General features: G+C 34.4%; 1 protein-coding gene across 1 annotated transcript in view; it reads left to right on the top strand.

Annotated features, from left to right (window-relative positions):
- Positions 1 to 22,037, top strand: part of LOC122805937 (vomeronasal type-2 receptor 1-like) — a 167,613-nt gene that overhangs the window by 131,629 nt on the left and 13,947 nt on the right. The window contains exons 7-9 of the mRNA XM_044076181.1: positions 7,220 to 7,276; positions 7,359 to 7,373; positions 21,326 to 21,442. Coding sequence (XP_043932116.1) covers positions 7,220 to 7,276; positions 7,359 to 7,373; positions 21,326 to 21,442 — 189 coding nt within the window. The remainder of the gene's footprint in view (positions 1 to 7,219; positions 7,277 to 7,358; positions 7,374 to 21,325; positions 21,443 to 22,037) is intronic.

Genomic DNA, 22,037 nt, shown 5'->3' with positions numbered 1-22,037 from the left:
TTAGTGCGTTATATATAAAAGAATGCCTAGAGGATTAAGATTTTGTAAGTTTCCAGTTGGTTTACTGCCCAGTTCCTCTTTATACTGTGAACTTATTGATCTGTTTGATCATACAGGAATTGAGTCAGTTATACTGCTTATTACAGACAATGAATGTAAAATCCAGTTTTTGGAGAAAGAAGTATTGCAATTACACAATTACATTGAGGCGGATCCATATTTTTCAGGATACAAACAAGAGTATTTAATGATTTTTAATAAGGTTAACAATCTTGTAAAACAGAATACTATAAAGAAACTGAAAAAAAAATACTTAGGGATGAACAAGAGTATGACGAAAACCGTGCTTATCCCAAACCTAAGCAATACCATCAAAACAAGGTGCTTACTAATAATGAAAGGCAATAGGAACATGCTTTTCATCTAGACCTTAGCCCTTTCATTACAGATGACACTGATGTATTTGACAATTTTGGAACTGGAGCGCCTGACCACAATAAAAGAAGGTATTCCAATAGATTTGCTCTCCAGAGTCCTCCTTTTTGGAATCAGCAACTAAATTCTCCCAAGCAATTAAAATGGACCAGAAAAGGGAGGAACAACAAGAAGAAAAATTAAATGGGACTTTTTGTACTATTTAGAGAATGACAATGGTTATTGCAAAATTGTTACAAATAATGACTTTAAAGTATTTAATTATAATGATTTTAAATTGGACAGTGCGCATGTTTTGTTTTTTAAAAAAAAGGGTTTAAGTTTGTTCCTGTCTTCAAGCAGGATATAGTACTAATGATATTGCATTTTAAACTGTTTGTTAGACAGCTTAACCTTACATTGTTTCTTTGGTTCTTCTCCCCTCCTCACCAGTGTTGCCTTGATTTTGAAAAGAAAGAGTATTTTTGTACCACCTTGCTGCCTATGATTTCTGTTTTTGAGAGAGTTTGTGAGAATAAATTCAGATGTTTCTTGAAAAATGTGGACTGTTATTAAGAACAGAAAGAATTATACTGGCAAATCCAGTTAAATGCAACTAACAAATCTGGATTAAATGCTATGCTATCTCTTAACTGTATTTTAAAAGCAAAAGCTACCACATTAAAATACGTATTTAAGTATTTTTACACTCTTAAGTAGCATAGTATTTAGTTTTATGTTTTTATGTTTGGTTTTAGGTCTGTTTTCTATGTATTTGTATTGTTGCTTTGTATATATGCACTGTCACTTTAAATGCTGCTACATTTGTTCTTGATAAGGGTTTTTATTGGTTAAATATTTACTGAAAGATTGATTTAAATATATTTGCTTCCTGTGTTATCTTATTTCTGATGATGCCTTTATTGAAGGTGAAAGTGCTTACAAATTAAAGAAATAATATTAAACTGTACTTGGTTATTCAGCTGTGCTGTTTCCAGCCTGTTCATTTCAGTTGTGGTCTGTTGGAGGAGTCTGGTGTGTTTTCTTTGCTATTGGAGTTTCGCCTTACATTAGGCAACCTATGAGTGGTTAATAAAAGATAGTATTATAAAAAGAAAGTTGTAATTAGGTGAGTCAAAAAAAAACTGCAAAGAAACGGAAAATATATTTTCCATTATGAGAGTGAATGATAACAGTCTAAAAAGTGATGTTTGGAGAACAGTAGTAGTATATAAATGGTGTATAGAAGAAAATTCAGATATGTTTGCAGGGTGTGAGGTTGATATTATGGGCACAAATATCAAATAGGGGCCTTATGAAGGGTAGCAGAGAGTCCAGTTAATGATACCAGCTCAGAAATTGCAATGCTATTGAAAGAAGGAAATTTTAAACTACTAGTTATGTCAGTATTTATTTCATGTTAGGTAGTTGGTGCAGATGGAAGAGATAAAGGAGATGTGCTTAGGTTTATTGTGATGTATGCTTATCTACTGATGGGAAAAAGGATAGAGGATAGAGCTGTGAGTAGAAATAAAAAAGGGATGGTAATTATGGTTATATAAACAGGAGATTTTAACTGTAACAGAGAAAAAACACTGGAAAATAGTACAAAATAGAAGAATGTATAGAGATATGATGAGATTGGGAAGGGAAAGTAGAAGAACAGAAACTGATTATGCATTATTATCAGAAGGGTTAAGGGAGGTAAACAAAGGAAATGGGAATCGGGATTTTCTCATCATATGGTTCTATAGGCCTGAATTGGAGAAAATGAAAATTATATTAAAAAAGGAAAAATGATCAAGAAATTTACAGGAGTTATATCAGATACAAATATAATGAAAGAAAGAATAATTATGCTGTGGGAGGATCATGAAAGTATGAAGCCATTTTTCAGAAACTGGATAAAATGGTAGATGACATTTAAGTAGAATGATGATTACAAAAATGAACATAAAGGGAAATAAAAAATACAATAGGCAAGTAAATAAACAGTATGATGATTTTTTTTGGAGAGGACAGGGGTTAGGTGAAAGGGTATTGAAATAAACAAATAAAGAAAGAGTGATATATAAGAGAAATAAAGAAAATATTAAAGATGTGATATATCAGTAGAGATGGATGGTTAAAGGATAAAAAAAGAAGTGACACTTTTGTTAGTCAAATGTGTGAAATATAAGGAAGGAAGAATGAAAAGCATGAAAAGTAAAAATGGAGAGCTGGTTAAGAGTGGAGAAAAGGATTTTTAGAAGTAGTGGAGGTGTATTTGAAGAAAATGTATGCAAAAGAAAAAGGATGAAAAATGTGATAGTAGGTGGCAAAAATAACAGATGATGACAATAAAAAAATTGCGAAGGAAATAATACAGGAGTCAGACAAGATATTAAATTTAATTAAAGAAAGTAAATCTCCATACCTGGATGTTCATGGTACAATTTTTATAAGACATTAAGGAAAGATTAAACACTGTTGTTTGTGAAAGTATTAAATAAATGGTTAAGAGTGGGGATGGGAAGTGAAAATGTATGTGAGGATGTTATAACATTTAATTTTAAGAGGAAAGGAAACCATGAGGATATTAGAGGTCATAAAATTCTTATGAAAATAATACAAGTGGGTTTATCTAAGATGATGGTATGGATAGAGTATAATGAAATTTACGGGACTACGTAACAAGAAGATATAGATATGTTGTTGATAATAGAGGGAGTGGTGAATTCCATAGTGTGTGTGTGTGTGTGTGTGTGTGTGTGTGTGTGTGTGTGTGTGTGTGTGTGTGTGTGTGTGTGTGTGTGTGGGTGTGTGGGTGGGTGTGCGTGTAGGGTAACTGTGTATGACATGAAGAAAGCATATAGCAGTGTAAACCTTGAGGAAATGTGTAAGATATTAAGGAGTCATAATCCAAGTGACAATTTAATAAATGTTTTGTAAACCATTTATAAAGATACATGCAATAGGATAACAGTAAATGGATAGACAGGGAAACTGAAAGGGCAGAAAGGGGTAAAGCAAAGTTGTTCTATAAGACAAGTATAATTTACTTGAGTATTGAATATTGTGGTAGTTGACAGCAGTAGGAAAGTAAGTGAATCTGGTAGGAAGACAGTGCAAGAAGTAAAAGCACCCTCATTTATGGCATATGATGGTGATCTGGTGATTATCAGGAAGAATAAAGAAAGAATGAAGGAAAGTATTTGGATATTGGAAGATATGTTAAGGAAGGTTGGACTTAAGTAAAGAGAAAAACAAGAGTTACATGGTTGGATAAAAGAAGGGGATATAGATCACTAATAATGAAATCACTGTGTTGGGTATGAGGTATGTGCAGTAGAATGTGACAATGAAGTAGTGAGAAGAGCTTTTAGAGAAAGTTATAAGTAGTACTATTATGTGGAAAACTTTTAATTTCTCCTTCAAAAAGGTATACCTGATTCATACATAGGTATTATGGAAGTTAAGTCACTTTGGGGGAGTATATGCCCTTCCAGCCTGTAAAATAAGTTATTTATGAGGCATTATTTGAGGTTACATGTAGCTCAATTCTGAAACCAATTAAGGAAGTTGTATTCTTTTGCAACATAAAATAATGCATTTTTTGGCATCTTTAATTTTGTTTTGGATGCTGGTGAAGATGAAACAAAGGAAAAAGATCTATTTGTAGACATTTTGTTAAATATTCAGATTGAAAAAAGAAACAAGGTTACATAATTAGAAAGACCTTATGGAGAATGAAAATAGGGGTTCAAGGGATGAAATGAAAATGTTGATATCAAGCAGGAACAGAAAAAATATTATGTTCAACCATGGAAATATTTACTAGATAGAAAAAAAGAGTGATGATGGAAAAGAAAAAAGGTTAAAAGAAGTAGCAGAATCAAGTTATTTTTCTGTGTTGGTTAATGTTGTACAAACTACATATAGGGTTCATCGGTTAGTACTAGGCTAACTACCCTTGCAGGCTATTTTAAGCCTAGCCAAATATCCCTTGTGAGACTCTAACCCTGCGCCTTGTGTTTGTAAGGCAAACACCTTAGCCGATGCCCCACCCCCCCAAAAAATAAAAAGACACATGAAATAAAAAGGTAAAAAAAAAAAAAAAACTATGTAGAACATTCTAGAAAAGAGAAACAAATAACAGCTTTATAGGTATAGGAGGGTGAAAATGTTTAGGGAAAATTTTCCTGAAAAAATATACATATAAATATAATTTAAAGAAAAGAAATATGGACATGATATAATAACAGTAAAAGATGCAAAAGAGAAAAAAAGAAAAAATAAATACAGAAAAAATACACATGTGTATGTAGTAGTAAATAGAATAATTTATTAACAAATTATTGGAATGTACATTTATTTTACAAATAATAAGCTTATAGTTTTGAGAAAAAGGGTGAGGGGGTGAATTGCAAGTAAAAAAGAGCAAGATGTTTATTTTGTGTGATGTTAAATGTAAGAAAAATATGGTATTGTGTTAAAAATGTGAATAATGTGACATCTAAGATGTGTAAAGATATGATGTGTAAATACTGAATTTTGATGTGATATGTAAAAAGCTCCCCTATTTTCTTTTTTGACAAGTACTATGGGATATTTTTCATTGACCTAATCTATCACCAAGTCAAACAGGCTGGACCTCACTGAAATGTCTGATCTGAAGGATGGCACATTCAGGACAACAACACCCCCCAATGCTACAGTAACTGTCAGTAATTTGAAAAGTAAACCCATCATTTTAGAGTGAGGCTATTACTCTTAGAGTCTGACTATCTGGCACCAAAGGCTTGTATCCTACACACTGAGCCACTGGCATTGAATATTTAACTCATATTCTTTGTTATGATTATTTTTTGTATCTGCCTTCATAGCCCAGATTGTGGCTCAGAATGATCTACAAACCATTTCATTTACTCAATTAAAAATGTAATAAGTAACTAAATAATTTTATCTTAGTGTATGTTTCATGTCTGGATTCAGTATGTCTTTTCAATAAATAGGATTTGGTAAGCTCTTTTTGAGGGATTCTGGCTTCAGTAGATTGACATGTTCCAACATCAATATTTATACATTATATTATCTGCTAAGAAAATATTGGGAGCATGAATGACTGCTGGGAAATGATTTCATAAAACACACGTCACCCAGCAAGAGCAACTGAGAATGTAGTTCCATGAAAGCAGAATTTTTACATTTTTACCTTAAAATGAATCTTATTATTATTTACTGTGAGAGAAAGGTTGACTTTCTGTCTGAACTTTTCACTGAGGAACTGATCTTCAGGGGTTTCATCTTTTGACATCCTCTATTTCAGAGAGTTGTATTTTGGAAGACTGTTGAATAGCAACATAATATATTTCATGACATTTGAAGAAGCACATTGGAAGTTACATACCATATAGTAACTTACATACCATATACCCACATGATGTGCATGTACGTGCATCTGAACATGTCAAAACTTAATTGTGCTTTGTACACTTGAATGGATGACAGACAACCCTAAGGTATAAAACATGCTGCCAAAAGAGGTAGTGTACCCTAAAAGTAGTCTGATGCTTAAACTTTAGTCTCAGATGTTCCATACTTGATAATTTACTTTGCAAAGAATTTTATATGATCAATGCAAATCTGTAGGGATATGAAGATGTTGTGCTTTGTATCCACTTATATCTTGTAATGTATATTTACTTACTATTTAAATAGAGGTTTACCTTAATGACACTATTTCTACTGACCTATCATTATAATGGTAGTAATTATGCTTGTTTTGTATGATTATTAGTTTTCAGGGGGTAATTGTTAAATTAGAACCATGCATGACATTTTACAATGAACCTTGCTCTGAATATCTTCTGTTTGTTAATAAAAGAGCTTAAATTCATATTACAATGGGTCCTGTATCTCATTGTTCTATTAAATGGACTCTTGATTACAACTTGAGAAAATAGCAGAGCTTTGCATTTATAAGAACTGATGTCTGTATATTGAAAAGACCACTGACTTCTAAAAGGTTTTGCATTTTCCTGATTTAGTGTAGATTCCACGTGCTTAAAACAGTTATTTATTGAGTCTTCTGTAGCTATTTCTGCATGTGAATAAATCTACAACTAGAAATGTTTCCAGAAGTATTTTCTATGTACAATTAAACTTTAATGTTTTGAGGCTTAACTGGATATTTGCATTTGTTTCTGAAGCTGCACATAACTATTTTTTTGCCTCTCTCTCTCTCTCTCTCTTAGATACACTGTCGGTGGTGCAACAGGTAGCATGCTTGTCATTAATTTAGAAGACCAAAAGACTATGGGCTCTACTCCCACTCCAGGTGATTGCACTGATGGCACTACAGTGCAGCATTAAGTGGATGCTACACTCTGAATTGTGCCATCCTTTCCATGACACATTAAACTGAAGTTTCATCTGTTTGAGCTGTTGGCAGCTTAGGTGAATATAAAAGATCCCACAGCATCTATTAAAAGCAGTCTGGGAAGTTACCTGATAGTCTGGCCAAACCTCCCTCAGTGGCAGAAATGGCACCTTCGGTCTCCCATGAAAAGAGGCTACTAGCCTAGTGGGACTAACCAAGTCACCAAAGAATAAATAAAATAGTGTAAAACAGCAACATAATATAAACAATGGCACAGGATTTCCTAGCTTTTCTGCTAGTGTTAGGAACAGGATACATTTTGTTTATTAATACTATTATCTGTCAGCCTTGGCATCAAGCATGCAGTATGTGGGGTAGGAAAGAGAAGGCATTTACAAGAAAAGGAGACATTAATATTGTCTGTCTTATTTCTGTGCATCTTAGTACTGATTACCCTGATGTAAACTTCAAGATCACACCACCAGCAGCACAGTGCAAAACGTAAGTACCTCTCATTCAACCGTTTGTATGTCATGTAACTGTATTAAAATTATGTTTAATGTTGCATTTTATTATCTTACAGACTGTACTCTATGAGGTATATCACATATTATTTCTAGATATAAACTAATATATTTAAGGTTAAAGCTTAATAGGAAATCTATCCATCCACAACCAGTTCTTACCATTTTGCACATGAGATTGGGGTATAGGAAATCATTTAAGCTTATTTAGGCTCAAAAAGTACCAGTGCACATTTTCACTGTTATAATTAATATCAGCTTGTACAGACAATATTTGTAAGTTTTAAAAGGTCATCTTTGGTGCTTTTCCAAGAGCTTGTTTGGCACAGACAATGTAATATATCACAGTCAGTATAATACATCATCACATTTATAAATTATTGTAAAATTCCAATTTCTCAATTGCCATTTATTCATATATGTCCTGCAGTGTTTATTTATTTGTGTTTTGTTAATTAGTTAAGACCTACTGAGATCAAACACATTTCAGAAGTTACCTGATGAGGAAAAGCCCCCAAGTTACATGACGTAAGTAAAGTTTAAAAATGGAAGAAGACATTATAAGTACTTACATGCAGATTTACATTTCAGGTAAGGAAGACATTATAGAAGTCATATAAGAAGACTTTGCATATGCTCTCAGTTTGATTTTCCTATCAGTCGTCACTCAGCCACATAATACATTGATTGAGATTGGACATCTGATCAGAAATATATGGGAATTATATACTGCAAAGAAAAAGCAAGCGATATAATACTCTAGCCAGAAATGTCAATTTAGATATACCAAGCCTTGCAGAGCTATGAGTTTTGTTATGTATACCATAACAGCAATACAAAAGAGAAAAAATGGGCACTGATTTTTGTTTTTTGTTTTTGTTTGTTTGTTTGTTTTTTTAGTTTAATGAAGCTATGCAGCTCATATGTTTTGATTATTATTCCATGGTCCCTGAAACAGTCAGAGTAACAGATAGTGTGATCAATGAATTAAGTTGTATATTCTCAAAAAGGATGGACCTGATTGTGTCTTCTTAAAATGAAATGCAATTCAATTCAGAGACAGGAATTCAGAAGATTTCAGAAAACGTTGAAATTCATACAAATAAAATTAATTGCATGCTGTTCACAATCTATTGAACAAGAAGAGAGGAATATTCAACCAGTGAAAACACTTATGAGAAATTCAAGATGAAGACCAATATAGAAATCCTCCAGTGCATAGAAATAGTTCAGCTATTTTTGGCAGAGGACTAAAAAACAGTCTACTTACTTGACCAGTGCTACTGATTTCTGAAATGCTAATAACATCAAAGAAATACTACTATGACAGAACTGCAGAGGACTATGAGATTTATAGGTTAGAGACATTACAGGCACAAACACCATGGAAAAACATAGGAAATATCCATAGCATGAAAGCGAATTAGTTTGTAAAGCAGATGAGCCAAGATCTTATATTGCTTGTTGGGAAGCTAAAAATTGTGTAGAATTAATTACATTTTTATTTTATTTATTTATTTTATATTTGTTTACCAGGAAAGTCCGACTGGACACAGAGAAACAAACACAATATAATCAAGAATAGCAAGCAGTACATAGTAAATAGTTTCAGATACCATATATTAGTCAAGAAAGAGAAGAACTTCAGCAGCTAGTAGTATGCAGTAAAAATAATAAAAATTCATAAGATTATTAGATTATTATCAAATATATTATAGACACACACAAACAAAACAAAGTCCTTATTAACATAAAAAAATGGATTAAAATAGATTTTCACTTGTATAACTGTGTGTATGTTGTAGATAAGTCAAGTCAAACTGTTAGTGAAATGAGACAAAAGACAACAACAAGTGTGGAATAAAGATGAGAATAAAATAAAACAGAGTGAGAGTGAGAGGAGGGAAAGTAAATATTATTTGATTTATACAATATACATTCCTACAATCCAGTTTAGCTGTTTATTGATACACAGGGGTTTTTGTGAACTTGCTTAATGGTTTTGGACTATGTGAATGTCAAATCTCAGGTTGTTGTCTGTTTCTACACCTAACAGTTTAGTGTGGGTGGTTGGGGTGATCTGGGTATTGTTTTTGAACATGATGCTAAAATTATCACTGGGGGGGGTCTACATGAGCTGAAAATAAGTAGTTTTGTTTTATTGGGATTAACCAGGTTTTGACTAATGGAGCCTTGCTCAAGTAAAAATACAGTCCTGCCACAAGCAAAAAGAGACTGTAAGACTTGTGATAGTCAAGAGTTACAGACACCTCATGTCATGTCTCTAAATAAAGCCTGTCACAATATCCAGTGTGAACAGTACAGTTAAATGCTGGAAGATCACTGAGGAAACCAGACAGCTATAGGGACTATTTAACAGTTAAAAAGACTCACATACCTGAAAGTTGCATTTATTTCAAAATGTCTTCTGAATAAGTAAAATTACTATTTTGATATATAATATGATGAGTGTAGGATTAAGGATTTTAATCAATGCAACATCATATATGCTATTTTACAGACTCTGTCTCTCTACACACACACACACACACACGCACGCACACACGCACACACACACACACACACACACACACACACACACACACACACACACACACACACACACACACACACAAATATATGCACACACATGGGTTATATTCCTTTTTAACTTGTTGTACCTTTCGGCTTTTCCCGGTTAGGGGTCACCACAGTGGAACTCCAGTCTGCTAATGATTGGCAGTAGATTTTTATGTACCGAGTTGCCAGCCCTGATGCACAACCTTCAACGAAGGTATGCCCATTCACGCATTTCTCCACACAGAAGATGCTTTAGCTGAGAATCGAACAGGACGTCTTACTGTGAGGTGACAATGGTACTGCAGCACCACCACCGCAGCATTGAATAGGAAAAAAGCCTGTATGTGTGGTTGAGAATCAGCTGATTACACATGCTGGCTTTTTAAATGTGTGTGAGACTGTAGTATAGTGGGGATCAGGGAATTTGCCTATTTCCCTCTGTAATGTTATCCTAGAGTTGGTATATATAATAATAGCAGTGGCCCTCAGGATTATAAGGGGCTTGTCCCTGCAAAAAAAGTGTTTTATCTTGCTTTTTATTTTTGATCGGTTAGTGACCAACCATTTGTTGTTTGATGATCTGATGATTTTTTTGACATATGGACATATATCCATATGGGTTTAGTGTGTTTAATCATACATTTATTGAATGAAATGTTTAGATAGGAAAACTTGTTTTTCCTGCTTTCAGGACTGACAGTTTCTACCAGTGCTATCCTAGTATGTATCTTCATGAGGTTGTATCCATTCTTTAGGGTCGAAGGTCATTATGGAGACTTAAGTTGGGTACCTTTTAGGTCTTTTTCTGATAGCTTTTTTCTCTCTGTTTGCTCATATTGCCCCCAACCTACATGTATAATACTATCAACATTCAGTACTCATTATTTCCACTATAATGTGCTCCCTAAATGCTAGATGCATCTTCACCTAGAGCCATCCAGGGCTCTCCTGAATCCAAGTGAGATCCCTTTCTTCTACAAAGGAAAACAACATAAGCGTTATGGTTTGTTAATTTCCCCTTACAGTTAACTATCTAATGATCTGTGCTAATAATTAAACATTGGTCACCAATAATAAAGATGTACATGAACGTTAGGGTGTGGGAATGTATTTATTTTGATATGTGTATGATCATTTATCATTGTGACTGTGAGTTAAAGGGATCATTTTTCCTTCTCTGTTGAATTTTCCTATAAAAGAAACATACTGAATTTTTATATTTCAAAAATATGCATATTAAACAATTCTTAGGCAATAAACACCGAATTACAGAGAGTTGTCAACATGCTATATTTACAATAAATCAATATGCACATATTTCCTCATTTTATATGCATATATGTCTTCCTTTAAAAAAAAAGTTAGTGCCAAGTAGTCAGTCTAGCATTAAGATAGGTTAAGGATTTCCCATTCTAGGCATCACAATATACTAGTCCAAGGACATTCTTCAATTGTGCAATTTTATTTGCAGTATACGAGAATTGCTTTCTTCACAATGCACAATCAGATAATGTTATGCAGATATCTATCCATATAAATGAGGCCCAATCCCCTACGGGTAGGATGACTGCAATGATGGAAATGTACTACCCCAAGTGTTTTTGACATCTCATCAATTTCCACAAATTTCATATACCCAAGTAATATCTGAAGCTGAAGAAATTACTGATAAATCCATCACGAATGTTTAATCCAAGACCAGAACTTTAATGGTTGCAGCTTCAATGGCTAAGGTCCCACTTGTTGTCCATATGATGGTATATTCACAATGGCTATGGAAGTTTTTCATCCACTGAAATCCACTGGCCACTCCAAAGGAATCAGACTGTGAACACAAGACAGTCATTTGCCAAAGTCTAATCAATAAAGAAGAACACAAAAAAGAGGCTGATGCATCACATGAATTAAAGTGCTTTCATCATGTTTCCTTACACCTTGTAAAATAAAGTACAGTGATTTGCCTTACCTGAAAACATATTGAAGTTCCATATGATCACCCACGACTGATGTTTTCCATTGGAAATCACTACTATTGTGGTTTTTAAGACCATAGGAGATTTTATTTCGCTCTGAGTGTTTTCTCCGAGGATGTGTGACCTTGGAGTTAGTATATGTAAATTAAGAACATGTGGGAAGGCTTGATCTACACATGGAGGTGCAGAGGGACTTGCATCCTGAAAAAAGCACACTTTTTACAAAAGTGTCATCAAGTTGGTTTAATTGGAAGATTCATTTGGTTTGATTAGTTGTTTCTATACAGTTGAACCTTTGTCAAGTTATAACTTGATAAGATATAGTTAAAGCCTTCCAATGAGTCATTTTCCAGTTATATGTTCTATGCAGGGGCTCTTATGTGATTTTAAAAGAAATAGCACAACAAATTATACTTGTTTAATAATGACTGGCAGTTGGTAAAGATGCTGCAGTGTATAAAGCAGAGCTACTCATTTAGTGTTATGAGCTCTGTTGCTAAATCTGCCATGACCAACGAGTTTTATGTATATACTGTAAAAAGCCATGCCTGTCTGTGAGACACTTGCAATTTGTGTTCCTATCACTATCTATTATGTGTGGATTTGCATTTCTGTCTCAATTACAGTGAAGCGATTTCCCTTATCTCAAAATCTTCCAACATTGTAGTTTGAGAATTGGTGTTGGTGTTGGTAGTGGATTAATTTTAGTCATTTGAAATAAGTAGCATAAAAGAGTAAACATTGTTTTGTTGTTTCATATCATCAGAAGTACTTCTTCCCTACCACAAACAGGAGAAGAAGAAGGAGAAGAAACTAGACTGGAGAAAAAAGTTCAAAACAAAGTTGCCATTTTGACATTTTCATAAAAACAAAGCTTTCACTATTTTTTTTTTAATTTAATTTTTATTTAACATTTGTTTATAGAGAAGGTCCGACTGGGACAGACCCCACTTTCCTGGAGCAAAATGCTCCAGACGCATGTCTTTGGAATGTGGGAGAAAACCAGAGCAACCAGAGTAAACTCATGAAAACACAGGGAAGGCATATAGACTCAACACAGAAGGCATCCTAACTGAGAATTGAACCAGAGAACCTCTTGCTGTCAGGCAGCAATGCTAACCACTGCACCACTGTGCAGAAATGCTACACAAGAATAATCATCATATAACATTATAAGAGAAATGAGAGTTTAAAGACAAATCTCAAAGAGAGCAACAGAAAAATATCTGCAGAAATTTCTAGTTTGCTAAACATCGGAAATAAACTAAAAGAGACATGCTACATGCCTACATCCATGGAAATGGGTACTTGGATGTTAAAAGTATGCAGCACTCATAAGCAGTACAAAAAATTATAGATAAGTGCTTTAATGTTTACACAGCAGAAGAGCCCAGGAAAAATTTAGAATATGGAATACACAAATTTAAAATTATCAGCAGAAAGAAAATTATTCAACATAGATTAAACTAGGGCTAGAGGCAGCAGCTAGGGAACATACTTTTACAAATATTGATAGATAACTCAGGGCACAAATAATGTAACCATGCAGCAGTGGTTGGGTACTGAAAAGTTGCTGGGGTCTGTCAAATCCCTTTATATTTCAGAAATGCAAGAAAAGAAGATTTAGCATTTCAAGGAGAGAAGAAGTTAATAAAGAGCAAGACAAGATATAGATAATTAATAATGGGAAATAAAGTGAAATGATGGAGGCAGACCCCAGAATAAACATGAACAAATGCTAGAAATGAAAGAAGTTCAAACTGCCATGCATAAACAGATGTGAGCAGTATTCTTAAAGAATAGCTATGTGCAGAATGCAAAAAATATGTCGCTAATTTACAGAGGTATGCAGAAGATGAAACACAAATAATAATTCAAAGCAAAATGATTACAGGCAGAATGACATATATAAAATATGTGGAGAGGGCATTCTCTTGGAACAAAAATAGATACACACACTATTTACAGATGCAGCTCTATGTACCAAGCACAATTTCCCTTAAGAGCACACAGGGAACACACTCTGTTCAGGGCTGGGTTTCCCCTCTCTGTCTCTAGGCCCCAGTAAGACTCCCCCACTGACACAGCTGAAAAGTTGAGTCCTCAGCCAAGTGTTCCAAGTCAAGTCCACCACCACTCTCTCAGTGAAACCAGTGCCCTATGTCCCTGCTCCAAGTAGCTGACATTCATAATGTCTGAGATTTGATTTTCACACACACGCACACCTGGGAAAGGCTGGCACAGATTTACCAACTATGCCCCCTTCTGCCAAGACTATAATGTGGGTACTGCCACCAGCACACTCCAAAGCCAGCTACTCTAAGGCTCTTACAGGGGTACCCCATTATACTGAGTAAAAGTAATACTAATACAAATGGTAGTGTTTGACCAATGCAGCAAGGCTTTCAGGAGTGGTTGCAATGTCACCAAATAAATATAAGTACTCTCAAAGGTTAAAATATTCTCAAAAAGACTAGCCACAATGAAAATATTAAATATATTTAATAATAAATAATAAAGGAACATAAAATTACTAAATATCTATTTGCAATATACACCAGAGTTTCATTCACAGGAACTATTAAAAATAACACAGATGGTTAGATTTACACAGATACAGAATAACAGTTCTTAATAAATTTCACTATATTTCTTGACTGATAAAAAAATACTGTCCCCTAGTTCCCTTACTAGAGCAAAGCAAGATGAAGTAGATGATTGGTCTTCCTTTGGTTTCAAAATCAGACTGCCCTGAGACTTCTGTCTCATCTAGTATTAAAACATTATTTCAGTGCTGGATTACAGAATGACATCACATACATCTGGCCATCTGACTATGGTTCCCGCACTACCCCCCCTTGCTATAAACTGAACCAGAATTTAGCACATATGTGTTACCATACACACATATAGTGCTTTTCTGGGATGTGTTACAGCATCTGGATGCTATAAAACAATTTCAAAACTTCTACCCTTCCAGGGTAGCAATTAGTTCACCCCTAAGGACAATACAGTAAGATTCCTAGTCTTCGTTTTCAAAAACATTTTGTCTCTGGCTGCAATCAGAATGTAAGATTCAATCTTTATGGTCTAAACCAGATAATTTAATTGCAGACTATTTTTCAAAGTTAGATGGACTGAGATTAACCTCTTCTCTTCCAGTATCCTCTGTTATACTATATTAATTTCAACAGTTATAATACAGCCTGACATACAGGTGTATTTTTTCTGTCCAGCAGGATCCACTGTTGGTACATTTTTAATACAAGCAGCTTTACAAATACATTTTCAACACAAGTATTTGTACAAATCAGTTTGATATACAAATTACATATAATTCTTTATAAAACTCCGGCTAGTTATGTTGGCATATGTTACATATCCACTGTGATACTTCCTCTGGCATAGCTGGCAATATATCACATCATCACAGTAGCAATAAAAATAAAGCAACTATAAATTATAATTGTGAATGCAGAGGTAAGAAAAAAGTGCTGAAAGACATGCATACCTCTCAACTGTACTGAATTGCTCGGTAAATACCAGTTTTGAGGGCAAAATATTGGGGTGCCATGAATTTCCGTGTGGCCCCTTTAATTTCCAAATTCCATGTTTTTTCGTTTTGGACTGTGTGAGATGATGTCATCACAAGGCAGACAGATAGCCATTTAAAATTCTGGCCATTGCTTGACTTAACTTTACCTGTTTTATTCAGGCAGTATGCACACGCACAGCACTTTTTCCTTCCCCAAGAGAACCTCCAGCTCCAGATAAGACAAAAGTGGAGACATACTTAATTTCAGCTGCATACACTGTGTGCTACATTGATTTTCTTGCAGGAGTTCGTGGAATTAAAAAAAACAATGTGGAAGGTGTTAATGGAGACATTCATGTTTGAATGTGTATGTGGTGCAAAAAACCCAACTAAACACAATATGAAAAATGCACCCGACCAACAGAAACTATGGACTCTATGAACTTAAAATAAAAATGGATTCTTTTAAAACAATCCATTTTTAGGTTAGTAGAGTCCAGTGTTGCTGTTGGTTGGGTGGTTTTAAAGCAATCTGTTTTTTATTTTAAGTTCATAGAGTCCAGAGTTTCTGCTGGTTGGGTGCTTTTTTGGTATTGAGACATTCGTGTTTATCAGACGAGTCAGCGTATTTGTAGGGCAAAAGCTCCAATACACATTACATTCTACGGTGAATCAGTAGAAAGAAACACAATGGTGTTCACTGTGTAAAACAAGGGCTAAGACTTAATGTTCTTGTTCATTGTGAGCCCAAGTGGTGGGCAAGAATAAGGCAATCTGGTCTTACAGTTTGAGGACTGCCAGTCTGACACTTTCTTTTCAATAAACTTTCAGGCTAAATTAGAAGATGGTGTACAATTTGATTTACTTTGGTGGTTGTAATGGGGAACAAAAAGAGCAGGAAATACCACAGAAGAATGAAGGGCAATGTTATCAGTATATGCTGTTGTATTTCCCAGTCATTATGATGTTTACAGCTGTATATCTTACTACAGAAAAAAATGTACATAGGAAGAAAGCTCTGTATGCTATGGATGTTATTTAAATTCCATTCTTTTTATATGTGACTGAGGTGAAAACCAGTATAGTGTTTACAGCTTTCCTTAGTAAGCAGTCCAGATTTATTAAACCTAGAGAGCATGAGAGTGTGACAAGTTTTTTGTTTGCAAGGACTGTGATTATGGAAAGTTTCCAATATGGATGGAAGCGATTGTTTCAATGTTTTTGCACAGATGTTGTAACAACATGAATATACACCTGCATTCTAAAAAATAACTTAGTGGTTTAATAAGGTTGATTTGTTTTCATTGATTAGATTACAGGACACCTGCCTTTTATTTCACAGTGTAATGACTTGGAATGGGCATGCTTGAAATGAATGTGTCTAGGATAGGAGAGAGTTATAAAATATTAATGTTATTAAGTTGTAATTTGAAAATCTTGTTAAACCAAGTCTTTGAAGAAAACTAATTCCAAATGTTATTAGAAAGTAGTTCCAACTAGTTAATCAAGTAAAACTGATATAAGCTCAAAAGGAAAGTTGTCTAAAAAGTATGTCCGATGTGTGCTCAAAATGAAAATGCTGGTAAGGTTAAAAAACACTGCACTACTGCAGTTGTATGTCATGCAGTCAGATGCTGACTTCACTGATGGAAGCAGGAGTGCTATGAATATTTTCATGAGTAATTTTGATCCCGTGTCTTTACTATTGTTCAAAAAAAATAGGAACTGCCCCCTCCCCAACAACGCATTATACATTTCTACACAAAACATGCCATGCTTAACCTGTGAATAACTTTTTGATAAATATTAATGGGATACCATTGGTTTGTGTGTTGTGTCTAATCAGTACAAAAAGAGTTGTACTGAACTTGTAATGTCACATCAGTTTAACCAGTGCAGGGGTTTTAACCCCAACTGTGACACCACCAGTGATCTAGGTTTGGTTTGGGGTGGGGGGCACTGTAGCATCAGTTTTCTTCTGGGTTTAAGGGTTGGAGTTTGGAGAAGGAGTGGCAATATGAACACAGAAGTGGAGAGGTAGAATACAGCTTATTGTAGGATGTTGCTATGACACTGGTACCTTTGCCCTCCCCCCCCAGTAAATTTTAGCTTTTTCCTGATTTCTTGTGCTGCACAGTTCTTCAGGGAAAGAGAAGTTTAATGCTGCTTATACAAAGTCTACTTGCATTGTTAGTAGCACAACAGGTAGTATACTTGCTTTTGCTGCAGAAGGCTGTGGGTTCTATTCCCACATGGATTGCTAATACTGTACTGTGTTGTACTTTTAAAGGGGTGGATGCTGCAGTCCTGAGAATGTCCTCCTTTGGCGGAGATACCTAGTAACTATAAACCTGTTAACAGTTTGCCATCCATCCATTCCTTATTGAAATATCACTAGCTTATCATTTTTTAATGTAACATAGGCAATTTATTCTTCAACGGAAACAGTGAAATATAAAGTTGTTTGCTAGCAGCAATGCAGCAACATCTTCATTAGTTACAGATCTCTTTAATGTGGAATTATTTAGATGACTTTTACTTTTGCCAAGATTGTGTGCATATTTACTGATACTGGTGGATTGTAGAAGTTTGAGTAGACTTTTATGATGGAAATGTTCTAAACTGGGCAATTTTGTCATTATTGGTTTATGCATTTTGTTTTATTGCTTACTGGAAAAATGTTCAAAACAAATTTAAAACAAGCTCTAACAAGTGTGTTGTATTATACAAGGAATATAATTTAATACGGTCAGGCAGATGTATCAAAGAACGCATGTATGTTTCGTGTGCAAGGGGCCTGTGATTTGAAAACAGCCCAAAGGTAATCTTTATCCACCACTGGCCAGATGCATTTTCTTTGGATGTGGGTTTCAATGCTGTTTCAGTGAATGTGAGTTTTAAGGACAGAGAAGTTTTAATGCAAGTCTATTTTCATTGTGAGACTGTTGCGTGGTTTAGCAGATGTCTATTAGTGTTTGTGCTATAAAATGTAAAATAAAATCCAAATCCTTGTAGAAGTAAAGCAGTATGCACGTTAGTGTTTATGGTAAATGGTGGTGAAATAGCCAAGTAATGGGACATTGGAATGGCTGTAGCAGAGACTCTGGGGTCATATTTTGGTTGTCTGTTCTTCAGTTTGCATTAGAAAGTTGGTATCCCACAACTCCATGGGAGTGGGTGGAGTTACATAATTATGCATCCAAATTTTATGTTAATCAGCATACAGATTTGTACCTATTTGTCATCGGCCTTTGTCCAGATTTTTGATGTTTCCAGGTTGAGAGGTATGTAGACATGGGATTTTCAGTAAACATAAAATGTGTATAAGAGTGAAACAAGTTGAAGCTAAAGCCAGAGATTTAAAAGGCTGACAGCCAGCTACAGCTAACAGAGCTTGTTTTACCACAGAGATGAGAGTAAAAGAAGAGATGTCAAGGCATGTTAAAAAACAACGATCCTCAGGGAGAGGGCCCTGGTCAACACAACCTAAATACAATCAGCAATTTTTGAACACAACATTTATTAACAGGGGAATAAAAGCAGTTGATTGATTGTGTCACATTCATTATGCTTGATTCTTAAGCCTTTTATTTGTTGGATATGTCATGTGATGGATTCAATTCAAGTATTTATACACTGAAATAATTAATGTTCATTTGTTCTGATGAAGTCCAGATAGATGAGGTAAAAGTGCTCATCTGATTTTATTGCCATGTTAATATAGGCTGTGTTAAAAAATGATCTGGTTTTATTTAGCTTGTGTTGACCGGGACCCTGTTCTTGAGAACTGTTAGTTATGAGTTGGTTGACTCAAGGAATACTCTTCATATTTGTTGTTTCAAGGCATGTTAAAATACAATGGAACCAATCTATTATATATCCAAATTATTACATGTAATACAATTGTTGAACAGTATAGAAAAGAATGAGCAGAACTAACAAATAACTAATAAATTATTCAGTAAATGCAAATGTTTGTTTAATAACATTGGAAAGTTAAGGCACATCATTCACAAGAAGGATTCTCTTTCACTTAAGAAAGCCATTGAAAACTTAGAAAACCTTAAAAAATTGGAAATAATTGAAAACATGTTAGCCATCAGAGTAGTTGATAAGTTAGCAAACCTGGGACAATGGCTGAAAGGTACATGGTTATGAGTTTACTAGAGAAGCAGCTAGTAAATTTTAAAATAAAATTATAGAGTTGCTTGTAATGGTCAATTAGGCTTGCTTATAACTCCAAAAGTCATTCTAGTAGCTGATGCAATTGCCCACAATTTAGAGTGTTTGGGAGGACATAACTACTGCTAGTAAACAGCTGATGGGTGTTTTTACCATTAACAGTTTCCTGTAGATGTGCAGCTTCTGAAGCATTCTTGATTATTCATGAAGTAGCTGAACATTATTTCTGAAGGAAACAAGATCTGGTGCTGAAAAAGTCAGTGATTTAATGGTGCTTGTTAATTTAAGGACTATGAACTCTACAGAGGAAACATAGCTGAAGTGAAAGAAAAAGAAGCCACGACAGCAATTGTACCACTGAGGGAGTGGTGTCAAGTTACTTAAATAACTGTTTGATATATCTCATGAAACAAGTGCACAGGAATAGAAACAAAAAAATATGAGCTGTGATCACTATGGCAATGTTTACATATTACAAATGTTATGTCTGTCTGATATATATGTATAACTAGATGTGTGATCTATTGGTGGTCATCAAATCAACAATTTCTTTGTTCCTAACTGTGACACTCAGATATGTTCATGCTTCTGCATATGCACTGAGGTTACTCATTGGAACATCCAAAGTTCAAAAATTTTTTCAGATGACAAGCCCCCCTGCTAATTATAGAATAATTGTGATATTGTACCATCCCCAGGTAAGGGGCACATTCCTTAACTCCATGGATTGTCTGTTATTGCACAACTGTTATTCGTATGCATTGATAAAGACAATATTCCTCAGGTGGAAAGAATAATACTTGATGATTTTAGACACCTGGTCCTTAAGAATCACCATTAGGTTCTGTTCCTTTCATATAGATTCTGTTTTGTCACCCCTGAACACAGTGTGAGAGAACAATAGCAGAGCAAACTAGTTACAGGTGGTGTCATGGCAACTGCCATGAAGGTGCTGACATAACACAGTAATTGAATCTCCAGTAGTGGAAACATTCCATTTCTACAGCTAATTTGCTTTAGAATGACATTGAATGACATTGATTCTGTTTTTCTTAAAACACCTTCTTTAAATTATCACTTAAGACATAGGCACATATATATTAAAACAAAATAAAACAAACCATATTAACATTTGTTCATGCATTATACTTTACTGATTGACATAGATTTTAAAGGAAAGGACCGGAACCTCTGAATGCCATCAGCATAACAATGATGCTGTCAATTTCTTCATTTAGTAACATCCCTAAATAGAAACATGCACAAAAAAAACACAACAATGGAACCAGAACTGAAATCCTGAGGCATACCATGGGGTCGGAGTCTAGGGAAAGGAGGGGTTAGCCCCAAATACAATCATGTGAGTATGTCCCGTAAGGAAAGATGCAAACAATTCCAGGATGGCATGCTATGTACTACACCATAGGTTCATAGGTTCATACTAGGCTATCTGCCCTAGGGCATTTATAAGCCTAGCCAGAGTGTGTTTGGCTTTCGCCACCCATTTTAAATTAATTTTGCTATGCCTCAAATGATCCAAAAGAATGCCATGGTCAATCATGAAAAAAAGTGATCTCTCTCCAAAAGAAGAGGGGGGACCCCCTGTACTATGACTGGGCTAAAAACAGATTAGAAAAGATCAGAAAAGATATTTCTACTAAGATATGAATCCATTTGCATATAAATGATATTTTCAAGAATGTTACCAGAAAATGGAAGATATAAAATGTGTTTATAATGTTCACATCTTCTGCAGCAAAACCAGCTTTCTTAAAGATAACATCTCCAAGGTCTCCTATGGTTTAGAAGAAAAAACTTCCTTCCCAAGCAAGCATATGATGAGCTGGTATATAACTACATCTAGCACATCCAGGTATGATGTAAGCAGCCTGATGGGAATTGGGTTAAATGTAGCTGTACCAATTCTGGTAACTTTATTTTTGAAGTAAGTTTTATTAAAGTCATTACTGAAACATACAGTTATTAACATAGAACTGAACATATTTATGATAAAATAGGTTAAAAACAAAAAAAGACAATGAACTATGTACAAAAATGTTCACTATACTATAAACAAATAATTCAAGTTAAAACAACTGTATAAGAGCTGATTAATACCTTCAAGTTATTGATTTTCTAATAAATCAAATACATTCATCCAATGGTTATACATTGCTGCATTCCTAGAAGATCTAGACTTAATTGTCATTAATTCTAATTTGGATACTTCCAAGAGAAGATCTTTAATGTTTTGGAAAGAGGGAATTTGTGATGATTTCCAATTTCTCATGATTTCTTTCCTGGCTATGGACAGTACAGGCCAAAGAAGCAAGTATTTATTTGATTTTACACAGGATGGAATTGGAGAGTTAAATAAAACTAATGATTTAGTAAGTAGAAAATTATCAGTAAATATTGCTTGTAAAAAATTATTAATATCTTCCCAAAAATATTTTATATGTAAACAG

Source organism: Protopterus annectens, chromosome 7.part0 (genome assembly GCF_019279795.1).
Source record: "Protopterus annectens isolate FY-2018-M chromosome 7.part0, PAN1.0, whole genome shotgun sequence".
Taxonomy (NCBI): Eukaryota; Metazoa; Chordata; order Ceratodontiformes; family Protopteridae; genus Protopterus; species Protopterus annectens.
This window is presented reverse-complemented; position numbering and strand designations above follow the sequence as displayed.